Raw genomic sequence first — 13,206 nt, forward strand, 5'->3', positions numbered from 1 at the left:
CACGTGATGTTACTTGTGTTGCTAGACTAGATAAAAAAGTCGACTTGTTAAGATTTCATTAATGATCATTGTTTGAATGAATAATTAGATTATAAATTCTAATTCTAGCTCAACATCTTTTTAAGTTTTGAAAATGTTTATTAAAAGCTTCTTTACTTTTTTTGTATTTCTTAGCTGTTTATTAAGCTTTACCTGTGCTAGTCATGGCGTACGACGATTTGAAGTTGATCAGAAAGACAAATTTCAAAATTGTCAGCTTAGTTTCAAAGATTGCGGTATGTACATGAACTGAAGTCAATACAATACAATATTATATACTATACCTATATTTATTATTATACAATATTTATAAAAAATATACTAGATCTAGAATCTAAATCTATCTATATAATTACTTTATAATACTTTATAAGTTTATAATTATATAGATCTAAATCTAGATCTATTATTATCTATATTAATTATTATTATAATAAATCTATAGAATCTAGATAGTAGTCTATACAATGAAATTATGAATAGTTTAAATAGTTTAATTATAAATCTAGTACTCCAGGATTATTAGATCATCAAATGATTAAATCAGTCATACTATTAATGCTAATTATAGATTCTAAGATGTATATATATTATATTATATTAATTTATATATCTATATGATGTAGATCTTATTATCAGACATAGATCTAAATTATATGTTGTTATGATTGATATTATTAATATTATTATTGATAGACTATCATAGGGTTTCACTCATAGTCATACTCACAGACTGATATGTTACAGCAGCTACATAATATTTAAATCTATAACTCTTATTCAGTGTTATAAGTGTTTATTTTATAGAAAATAGAATAGATAGATCTAGGTTCTAAATAACAAAATTATCTGTCTGGTCATGCAGTTTGCATGCTGGACTGTCGTTCAGACTTATTGATGGTCCTGGGTTCTAACCCTTCCCGCTCCCATCCCCCAGTTCGAACTAGGAAGTACATTCTCTTCAACTCTGAAAGAACTTCCGAAACATGTAAAACAATCTAGATTTATTTTTATATTAAATATCTAAATTTATAAATATATAATATATAAAATATTATTATCAATAAAAGTGGCTTAGATTTATTAATTATTTATTTAATAAAGAAAATCACAAGGCTCAAGACTTACTCTGTCCCTTTTTCTACTTTGTACTATTTCATCTAGAATAGTAGAGCTCTAATTATTTATTGCCTTTAAAAGGATCTCTTCATGTTAATCCCTCCCCTTCATATTAAATCCAGCTATCAAGGTGACGCCATATGCATTAATTTAGATTATTTTGGAAAACCACTAAAAATGCAGCCCCTCCTTGAAATGCTTGAGCTTTGTTGATGTGGAAAGTCATTGGAACATTGTTCTTGAAAGCCAACACTCTTCATAGCAATGAGCAGGAGAGAAGTGAAATCCTCACTCAATGTTGTAAATTGAAATCCTTAGAGAACCAAAGCTAAAGGAAGTTTAATGTGATGATACTTTATATTTTTTAATTCACCTCACAGGTTCAAAGTCTGGATCTTTAAAATCTGCCACTTACAATGGCACTTGCAATAGTGGAATTGCGGTATTGAAGAGAGGAACAATTGTCAGCATTGACTTTTCCTTCATATCAAGTGAGTAGTGGGTCATCGTAAGTCATTTAAAAAACAAGCTGTCAACAGTGTATAGTAAAGCCAACAAATTTGTTTTATTATAGTAAGATTATGGCTGTATAAATATTGTTATGACGTGAGATTGAACTAAAGAATATAACTCATCGATTCTCAGATCGATGGTATCTCTCTGATTACAGTAGCACAATCCAACTATGATCAATCAATATCCCCGGTAAAAAGAAATAATGTCACAATCTCCATATCAAATTTACATATTCTGATTCACTAACATAAATTTAAGAAAACAATCCCACTAGTTAAGGTCATTTATGCCCAACAGAGGAGGAACAGGGTTACAGCAATATTAATTAAAATATAAACACAACTATTCAATATGTAAAAGACATTTGTTTAGGAACATTTGCAATCAGCCAGCTATTGGTCTACAAAGTCCAACATTTTAATATATTGCTTGTTCTCTGTCCCTTATCTAATGAGTCAATGTTTAAACACATTTTTCCAGTTCAATTTCAGTTAACTTTTTAATTATAATATCTAGATCAGTGATGCTCAACCTCACTCGGACGGCGGGCCATTTTAATATCCGACACTCGAGTCGCGGGCCACATGAAGAATAAGTGAAAAAAAAAAGGGAATTATACAATTAATTAATTTTTATTTTAGAAACTCGTAAATCTAGTATTTACATTTGTGAGAAGTTTATCCTAAACTACTTTTAAATATCCGGCTGTATAGTTGAGATGCCAAGTTGAAGAACTGAATCTAGAATTCTAGATTTTTGTCTAAGAGACGTTACGATTACGTAGCATTGGTGTCGCACGATTCATCACTGAAAAAGTTTGTCCCACTAATAAGTCCTTGTAATTATTGGGAGCAGATGAAGAAAACTGCTCAGAACCGAGTTCGGTGGAGAGGTTGCGGACCTATGCTCCCCTGGGAGTGCACAGGATGAAGTCAGTAAGTCAATTATTGTGATCATCCATAACACTTGTTTTCGTAGATTTCGAAAAGTTAATGCAAGAAACACGTATTAGAAATCAATAGTCTGCATCACTTGAACTTTATCAAGCAAGGATGTTTAGTTTGTAAGTCTATCGGTTTCAGTTGTAGCTCTGTCTGGGCGATTGACACACTGGCGGCAGATGGATTTTAGAAACGACGAATATTGTTCAATCTGAACAGTACTGAACACTATCATCATCACATGGTCCGTAGATTTTGTTGGTGAATAATTCGCAGAGACCACAGAGGCTCGGTTCCATTTGACCTCTAAAAAGCATAGTTTTGACACTATCAGTAGTAACTCCCACTTATTTCTCCAAGGAAAAAAGATTCTCTGTGATGGTTGAAACTTTTTTGTCAGTGCTACGCCACTGGCGATCCATGCATGCTCCAAATAGCTACTCATTTTCGGATTTCAAAACTGTTGTTTTTATCGCGAATAAATACCAAAATTTTGAGCGGTATCAGATATGTCGCTAAACTCGTCAGTGGCAACAGACAATAAACATACATCCGACTCATTTTCTTCTCTTTTAGGTAACTATTCTCATCAATCCTCCAGTTTAGGTGTAATCGAACTATGGCGTCTCAAACCAAGAATGTTGCCTTATTTGTTTGATTTCCTAAAGCTGTTGAAAAAGAGCCACTCTTTCTTTATATAAACAAATATTTTGGCTTACTATCGATACCAATACATTTACTCTACCCCTTACTATCGATACCAATCCATTTAATCTATGTAGTGAAAGATATTTTTAAAACTTTTTTTGGACAATGAATTTTCTACACTTTGTGCCGACATTTCGGCGGGCCGGATATAACCACGTCGCGGGCCGGATGTGGCCCGCGGGCCGTATTTTGGGCATCACTGATCTAGATCAATAATAGCACAGATAGTATGTTTTTTAGTTTCACTGGAAACATGAACTTTGGCTTATTAAATATGAAATGAAGGAAAGAAATCCATCAATGCATTAAATATACCAGGAGTGTGCAAAAAAAATTAATTAATGAAGTCAAAATAAAAGTTTATAATAATTGTTTATTTCATTAAATGTTTATTTCATAAAATATTTATTCCATTAAATGTTTATTTCATGTGTATATTTTCCTCAGATCAAGTTGAAGATACTTTGAAATCCATAGTGCACGGTAAAATTTCAGATCTTCCTTTTGTTCCATTTCCACTGGACAATCCTGATGCTTGCAAGGATTCTGGTCTGACTTGCCCTATTAAAAATGGAGTGCAGCTAGATTACCTCCCTGTTTTAAATGTACTTTCAACATATCCTTCAGTGAGTCTATTTTCACAATTTCACAATTGCTTTAACATTTACTTTTGTAGGCCCTTTTATAACTTCAAAACTTTAAAATATTTATTGGGGGAAATGTTTTTATTTTGTGCTTAGTTAACCTTAGCAACCTGTATGATCAGAGCAGTTAACATCCTTTAAATATTGTTAAGAATGTTTTGTTTTGTCAACTCGTCTAATAGATCATTGAAGGAGTAATGTGCTAAACAATGCATATAAGATTTGTACATTTGATTAGAGCTGGTTCAAAAGAGAGAGAGAGAGAAAGATTGTTCATAAAAATTTGAAGCTGTTAACATTTTTCTTTGCTAAATAGTTTAAAAAAAAAATGTCATCTGTAACACTTTCTCTTCAGGAAAGAAACTAGCAGTTTTCCATCTTTTGTGGAATAAAATTTTTTTTTTTTTTAGTATTGTTTTGATAATTTTATTATTACTTTCTGAGGAAAACATGGATAATTGTACAGAGCCTTTAGGTACTTAAATAGTTTTTCTAACTAGCATAGTCTGAATTAAAAAAAAAAAAAGTATATCATGGTTTCTCTCTCCTTTAGAAAATCAAGGAAGTTCAATACTTTAGTTTGTAGTTATATGATTCTGAATAGTGAGCCATTTTTCAAAAGCTCCTCAGGAAGTAAAAAAAAAAAAAAAAGCCAGGAAAAGTCATTACTGAGTTATTTTTTAATGATCAGAACTTCTTTCCTTGTTTTCACTAATGTTGCTGACAATTCACTGCTCATTTGTTTTGTACAACCTTTGACAGGTTTATACATTGCTCCAATAATAATAATAAAGTAATTTATAAAGTGCATAATCACTTATTAGCTACTCTGCAATATAATTTTTCTTTAGTCTATAGCTTCATTTGCATTCTTCAAACATCCTCCTTGACATTTTTACCAGTGTAACATGTTGTTCTTATGGTCTCACCGTTTTCTTCCTCAACCCAAACAGGTGAATGTGATAGTCAAGTGGGAGCTTCAAAACAAGGCTGGCGATGATGTTTTTTGTGCATTGATCCCAGCGACCATCACTAGCTAAGGTCTCTTTACACAAGCACAGAGCACATTCCTTTATTTATGCTTTTCTTGTACTAGTAGTAAGCTAGGCATCAAATTGAGACTATTTTTATATATATATATATATAAATCTGTTATGTCCTGTTTACCATTTTGTCTCTCTTCTAAAAATAGGGTAAGCAGGACAAGAAAGATAAAGATCTTCATTTTTTTTTATATATATTTATATCCATAATTAGTTTTTGTCGTTTTATTTTTCTTATTTTAAAAGTTTTGTAAGTTGTTGTTTTTTTTTAATGATAATCTCTGTGTGTTGCTCAATCAATAAAACTTTTCGAGAACCCTAACCCTGTTGATAAATCCAATTTGTATTGACTTGTTTTATATGATGTGTGCCTTACGATTATGTTTTTTTGAACACTTTTATTTGAATGCTTGTAACAATGTTAACTTTAATTGTTTTAAGTTAAGCATGAAATAAATTTGTGCGAAAATGTTTCTTGAGAATGTCCACAAGATGTTATGTTCAAAAGGAAATGTACATTTCTGACACATTATCACCCTTATCATACAAAAATGTAGAAATTGTGTAAATAATAAACTTACTGTAATGCATGTTACTGTGAGTCATCTCCCTTTCTATTGCTTGCTATTAGCAAACTGAATGCACTACTGAATGCACAATAGGAAAGAGGTGAAAAAATAAAGAAATGAAGTTTGAGTAAGAAAAGTTCAAGTTTAATTAAATATACAACTACATTAACACATGGTTATGCATAGGACGTTAATTATCTTCTGTTTTGAAGGAGTGTCTGTAATTTATAAGATAAGGTTAAAATTGTAGACATCAAAATCTAAGTGCACCTTACCATTACTTTCCATAACCACAGCACTTTTGTAGTGAATGTACTAATTGATCTGTCAACAATTTGTTTTCTATGCTTTGTATTTGAAATGAATCTCTTATTGAAAGGAATATTTTGTACGCCAAATTATTAAAGCAGTTTCTTATTTAATGAAGAATCTTTTGTTAGTGTGTGTGTCTAATTTGTTATAATCACATTTCCTGGCCATACAATTAAAAACTATTACACTCATATATTTAGCTTTGAAAGTGTACATTTTAAATTAGCACCAATCATGTCAACAAAATGAACAAAATTCTATGCCACTTATCTTCAAAGTACTTAGATCAAGTCCAACTCCATAAGGATGAGACATTACCGATATTAAGAAGTACAATGAGAAAACAAAATGTTTATATATGGGAACTTGAAGCTAGAATAAATAAATATGCCAGTTCCTAGAGAGATGCCATTTCCCTATGTCAACCTCAAAGATTTTAAAATTTCCTTAGCAAAAAAAAAATGCTATTAAAACACAAGGTCCCAATGGCTCAACTCCTTATCGTTCAGCCTCATTTAGAGATAATAAAAAAAAAAGATTAATACTGTGATGTGGACCATGTATTTACATCTCTACATTTGTAAGTAGAATGTAGGATCTATTAGTAACAGGCCTTTGAAGTTCTAACATTAAACTATTAATGTGCTGTTAATAATCAGTAATAGAATGGATGTCCAGCAACATTCAAGTTTGATTAGTTTAAAATATTTTGAGTTGCTGTTCTTACTTAAGTTAACAATTTCCAGTTTCTTGGATATTTTCTATTTGTCTGAACATCATGGCAGGAATGAAACAGTTTTGTTTTAAGCCAAATCTATTTTGTTTGTCATCTGTAAAGGTTGTTAATAACCATCATTTATATTCAGTACTTGAGTCTAAACTTTCTATCTTTAGTATACATTTTTTTGTGTGTGCTTATATCAGTTCTGAACAAAGATGTGGGAAGTGTGTATGTGATTTAAATGTTAAAGGACCTAGACATTTTTTTTAAAGCCATGAGATACAGTTTTTTGCCAGTACTAAGAAACCAAGAGTGCTTTAGGGGCTTTACTTTGACATGCTAAGTTCCATTGTTGTGTGTGGGGGCCTTGGCATAAACAATAAAGGCAAAAGAGAACAATCAGTGAGCATTCACCAGAGTAGAGCTGAAGTCACTGGCTGTACTCAGCTCACACTATGTAAAATAAAATCAAATATCACTCTGCTTCCTTTATTTTCATAATTACATGCATGTTTCAAAAACTCCACCTGTGAGTTTTAAAAATGTGTTATATTCATTTATACTCTGCAATGTTTTTTTTATATCCGAAACAATGCATTTCTGCAGCTCAAAATGCAGCATTTTACTGTTGGCTGCTCACAGAGCTCTACCAGGACCCTAGAGTCTCTTAACAAGCCAGTTCATTTAATCATAATAAACCTTCTTGCACATGACCCACGCATGTCTAAGTCCAGGCCTGTAAATTATATATCTCTTTGTTCTGCTACTGATTTTTATGGCTGTGTTGAAAATTTCAACCTTCTGTTCATGACTGAGAGTAACAAATATGCATGGATGACCTAAATTACCTCATTTGTCAAGCGGTTGTTACGAGGAGCCAAGTATACGTTTTTTTCTATAAAAGTTAAAACCTGTTTCTGTTTTATTTTTCAACATAAAAATAAGTAAAATCTACTCAAAATACTTTGAAAAAAAATAAATATACAATTCCTCTTTTATGAAGCTTATGAGTGTTGTGTTAGGAGTGAATATTGTTAATAACTAATGAATGATAGATTTGAACAAGATTGGAAGATTCCCCACACCTACAAACAAACAAAATAGGGTTAAGCGTATGTATAAAATTTTTCTTGCGTCAGCGTAAATAAAATTCTAATGATACAGTGTGCAAAAAAGTTCCACCTCTATTAATTTATTAAACTCTTTCATTAATAGGGCCTTAATGCAGAAATATCAAAAGATATCTGTTCAAGATAGATTGTTTACTTATCTAGCCAAACTTAATTATTGTATTCTTTGAAAGATTATAAGGGTCAAACTAGAGTTTTCCCAGTGTGGTCAAATAGCTAGTAATTCTTTTCCCAAAACGTTAGAGCTGAGATATGTGTCAAGTTTATGGAGCCGATGAATTTGCAAGCTGAATTTTAAAATTAAGAAATAAACACTCTTGTTTCTAGAGGATGCTGGTCAACATTTTCCATGGAAAAACAAAATAAAACCAAGATATTTTTTTGTAACTTCTTTAATGGTCAAATGACAATAGTGACATGTTCTTTTTTTTTATAGTTCTAACTAACCAAGATAAATGATAATTTTTATTATTAGTACATAAACAGTTAAGAACAGAAAACTTTTACATTAGGATATTCTTATAGAATCTAAAAAAAAATTGTAAAAATTGTCATTTAATTTTAGTCCAGTAAAGCTCTGTAAAGGCCAACATCTTGTAAAACAAACAAAAACTTGCCAATTCTTCACATTTTTAGATATTTTTTTTTCATTTCAATTAAAATCTATCTAGTGAGTATACCAAACAGTTCAACAAAAACTGAAATCAATAAATCAACTACAACTAAAGAATGATGGATTGAAACAACATACAGTAAACATTGTCACATGATCTGATCTTAACATTGAAATAAAGTTTGTTGGTTTAAGACCTAGACTCGACAGAAACAACGTTGAAGGCACAAAAATCACTCATGTGACTAACACTATATACAACAAGATTTGGCAGTGGGACCCACAACCCCCGAGACCCCCCTCTTCCTCTACACCACCCCACTTATTTGTCTACATAAATGTTATCCTTTATCTTCCTATGATCAAATGCGCAGCACATAAGATCAACTCTTAAAAATTTAAATATTGCCAAATACATAAAAAAAATATTGCCTGAAACATTAAAGAAACATTGGTTGTTTTTTAAAAAAAAAAAACAAGCACAAAAAGAATTAGCTACCTAGATAACTAGTTAATAGATGTCCATGAAAGCTGACGATGTATATAAGACATGACTATGACAGAGCATAACAACAAAGCCAATAATGAAACAGAGACACTATGTACAACATATATCGGTTATAGATCAATGTGGGGGATATTGTCAACATATTGGTATACATGGGGATTTTAAAAAAATGACGAAATACAATAATATGGCCTTTGATTCCAAATTTGAGTTTTCTAAAATTTAAGAAACTAAAAATTCTGAATGATCTAAAAGAGAAAAAAAAAAGGTATTTCTATTTGTAAGTAGCTACTAAAGCCTTTACGAAACATTGAATTAAACCTTAAGCATACCAAGTGTAATCAACACGACTGGTAAAATTAGACATAACGTTGTAAGGGGGGGCAATAAGAAGCATCAATTAAACAGAAAAATGACAAGTACTATTCAAAGCCACACCAGTTACGTAAGAACAAATGTACATGCTAGATACTTGAAATGTGCAGGAGTCATTAGTAGATAGTAGTAAAGCAGAACATATTAATGGGTGTTGTTTGATGAAAACATTGATGGTTTTGAAAGAACTGAGTTGATTTAAAGGACTCTTGAAGCTTTGTTTGATCTATTTTACCCATTAAAAAATGTCCTAATTATTTCAAAGCACTTCTTCAGATTTGACAAAAAAAAAGCTGGAGTTAGTCAATGGCTGAACCAAACTTCACATATAATTCATAACTAAATACAAATCAAGCTTAGAAGCTCAAGTTGAACAAAGCAACACAAAAATGGGGTTCAGGTCCCCCCCCCCCCCTTCCCCAAAATGCAACAATAGTCTGCATGTATTTATGTATTTAAATAACTCAAGGTAAATTAATGGCTCTCAATTTTAGGATCAGCTACTTTAAAAGTAGTTTCAACACATTTCCCAATCAAGTCTTAAAAAAATAGTGTAAAATGTACTAAAGAAATGACAGGATTGAAGCCCCAGGTGTTGCAACTGTAGCAGTTAGCAAGTTCATGAGAACACACACACACAAAAAGAGATTAATTATATGAAAATAATGTCAGAGATAAGTCTAGTCATTAGTTAATATCAATCCAAAGAAAAATAATCTCTTTCTTGCACTGTTGACATAATGCAGCTGTTAAAGTTCAAGGTCAGTGGTACCTATCAAGATAGAGCTGGGCCTAATAGAAATTATTAACAAGAAATTCAACTTTATGCTTTGAGAAAAAAAAAAAACTTGCTTCTAAAACCAGGAAAACCTCAAATGAAAAGAGATAAAGAAGCAAAAAACTGAATCACAGACGGTTGGAAATGTAAAAACTTTTTTTTTTTTACACAACAATAATGCATGCAATTATTTTTATTATTTAATTATATATATATATATATATTTATATATACTGCAAACAGTATGAACGATCTGATTACTGTACTTAGCTACGTTGATGGAGGTGAACCAATAGTCTAATGCTGTTCAAGCTAATACTATTTAGGGTTAGGAACAACATTGCTTATGCCGAAGTAGTGCCATGGCAGAAGAAGCTAAGGATGCCTCACCAATTACCAAAACTTCTTTAAAAAAAAAGAGGCTATGCTAGTACATGGTCAATAATCACTTATAGATGAACGGAACACAAGCATACATTTGATTAACTTATTCTGTGCCCTAGATATAAATGAAATAGCCTTAGTCTAGCCGTAGGTGATGGAAATGTAACTCTATGTGCAGCTAATTAAACTATTCGATACAAAATATTGACCTTAATTAAAAAAAAAACAAACACAACATCTTGCTATTTGATAGGGTTATTCTAAACCACTACATCGAAACACTAGGTATGATGTATATAATAGAAAGCTCAGATCTGATTCATTCTTGAAATGAAAGCAGCTCACCAAATACCTTTTCTTTTTTAAAAACTCCTACAAATTATTATTGTGAGAATGAAGAAAACAGACAAAATATATAGGTTAGGTTTACAGACACATTGAAAAAGAACAAAACAAAATATATATAGGTTAGGCTTACTCACAAACAGTTAAAACAAGAAACAAAAAAAAGGGAAAACAATGTTTAACCCAGTATTTTTTTTTTTTACAAGCATTTTGTTAAAAGTAGTTTTCACATTACAGAAGAAGCAGAACTTTTGTTCTTCCATTTTGTGAGGGATTTTATAGTGTTCCTTTTTTTTTTATATTTCTTTTTTATATTCTTTACTTTTTTTTTTTTCACATTTTCTTTTTTAATTTTTTTTTTTGGCATTTTTTTTTAAAGCTTCTGATAATATAAAAAAAAAAAGATGAAAATGCTAGTGATCTAGAATGTGAGAGACCTACGCAGCATTGGGAGAAAAGTCCATGAGAACAAGAGGAGCAACAATGAGTGATGTCATGAGTACAAGAGTAGATAACAAAAAGAGCATGCCTTCAACATTGGAGAGTTACATAAAGCTGCTATCAGTTGTTCCCCCTTTCAAGGGGAAGCCACAACAAAATTCAGAAAAGACAAAACTAAACAAAAAGTAAAACAATAATTTTAAAATAAAACAATGATTTACAAAGAAAAAACAACTTCCCAATAAGACTGCCCCCATCTTTGCTTTTTAATTGCTGCCCTAAATACTAATCTTAACTTTTTCAGTACTGGACATGATGTCAACCTAACCTTTTCTTTTCATGCTAAATACTGCATCATTATCTTCAAAAGTTTTAAGCATTCTTTCTTTTGATAGATTTAAATTTTACAAATTCCAATCCATAGCATCTCAATAATATTCTGCTTTATCTTAACCTTTGCAAATGATTGTAAGAATGTATATGGGTTCACAAAATTAAAATATTAAATTAATTTAAATATTTATTTGCTTGCATTTTTTTCTTCATTTCAAAGAAATGAAGATTTTTCTCCTGGTAATTATTTAAAAAAATATTATACTTAAGTATTATGTATCATATCTCCGTTCCACAAAATTTCGTATTGTTAATTTACACTGACAATTAATTGGTGCCAAAATCAAACTAAAAGTTGCATTTCTCATGATAACCAACTATTTCATTCCAACAGCATTAGACTAGCTCTAACTAAAAAGAAAGCTGAAAAGCTTTTGCTCAAGTCCCTTTTGGTTTGAATCAACTCAAGATTTACAAAACTTTTGAATTCTTTATGCTGAATTCTTTAAGCTGAATGATGTTAGCAATCAGCACCCATTGAAGACCAAACACTTATGTTTACAGTAGCTGAATCAATCGGCCAGTACAATATCTCTACAAACCAGCCACACTTCTATCTCTTCCTTGAAATACACAAAAAAAAAATGCAAATAAGTTCTAAACTAAGTCTGGCAAAAATAAACCTCAGAACTAATAATTAAAAAAAAACAAACAATAACAACTGGCCTCCAGCATACATGCCAGAGAATGTAAAAAAGTCTTGGATGTTGAATCTGGAACATTGAGCTCATCTCTTGCTGGGTCAATGAAGTGTCCTTGAACTCTCTGCCTCTGAATGTCTTTATTTATATTTTAACTCTTTGTTTGTTTGTTTTCCCCCTTGCCTCTGTCATGTTCTAATGTGAACACTAAAAACAAAAAACTCTGGAAGCAGTCTTTCTTTTCTATATTGAAGGAGAAGCAAAATAAAAAAAAATATTTCAAAGGTGTGGGCGGATGACTTTTGGAGCTAATTTTGAAGAAGTGAGGGCCTCCAGGGCATGCAGAAGTTCACTTCCTTGTAGAAGATGATTGGCCGCTATAGGGGCATTGACCTCACAGTCGTGACTGGTTAAGTTTGGTAGCAGACCCTGAAACATCAAAAAAATGAGTTTAAAATACAAAATAACCAAAAAACACATTTGTTTTAACTAAATCTAGTCAATAGAGAAATCAAATACTTTTTCAAAGCAAGAAAAAATCAGTAAAAACATCCTTGCATGTATAATAAAGTATAGGGTTAAAAAACACTTTGTTTTGGGTGCATTTTATTGGACCATTGACTCCATAGACATGTTAAAGTTATTGAGGCAAAAGCATATATTTTAATTTAGTGTGTACTGTAAAACATCAAATAGAAACAAAGTTTTGCCATATTAATTTTTGAATTTCCATCAAGACAAGCACAATGCAAAATTTAAATATATATCCTTTCAGGGCACCATTTGTGTGCACACAAAATGCTGAAGTTTAACAATGAACACAACCAAGTTCAACAATGGACACAACTATGTTAAACAATGGACACAACCAAGTTAAATAATGGACACAACTAAGTCCAACAATGGACACAACTATGTTAAACAATGGACACTACTAAGTTAAATAATGGACACAACCAAGTTAAACAATGGACACAACTAAGTCC

The 13,206-nt window shown here is 31.2% G+C and overlaps 2 protein-coding genes across 5 annotated transcripts in view; one reads left to right on the forward strand and one right to left on the reverse strand.

The window, feature by feature from the left end:
* The first annotated feature begins 5 nt into the window (after window positions 1–5).
* LOC106066302 (NPC intracellular cholesterol transporter 2 homolog a-like) lies at window positions 6–6,001 on the forward strand. Its single transcript, XM_013225287.2, has 4 exons — window positions 6–275; window positions 1,539–1,649; window positions 3,771–3,949; window positions 4,921–6,001. The coding sequence occupies exons 1-4, from the start codon at window positions 134–136 to the stop codon at window positions 5,005–5,007; spliced, it is 519 nt and encodes a 172-aa protein (XP_013080741.2). The 5' UTR covers window positions 6–133; the 3' UTR covers window positions 5,008–6,001.
* A 4,222-nt stretch (window positions 6,002–10,223) lies between these two features.
* LOC106066304 (hypoxia-inducible factor 1-alpha-like) overlaps window positions 10,224–13,206 on the reverse strand; it is a 66,480-nt gene continuing 63,497 nt past the window's right edge. For all 4 annotated transcript variants that reach the window (XM_056023255.1, XM_056023257.1, XM_056023258.1 and 1 more), the window contains one exon: window positions 10,224–12,649. In XM_056023255.1, the coding sequence (XP_055879230.1) occupies window positions 12,500–12,649 (150 nt within the window). In that variant the 3' untranslated portion in view covers window positions 10,224–12,499. The remainder of the gene's footprint in view (window positions 12,650–13,206) is intronic.

This window comes from Biomphalaria glabrata, chromosome 3, assembly GCF_947242115.1.
Source record: "Biomphalaria glabrata chromosome 3, xgBioGlab47.1, whole genome shotgun sequence".
NCBI lineage: Eukaryota > Metazoa > Mollusca > Gastropoda > Planorbidae > Biomphalaria > Biomphalaria glabrata.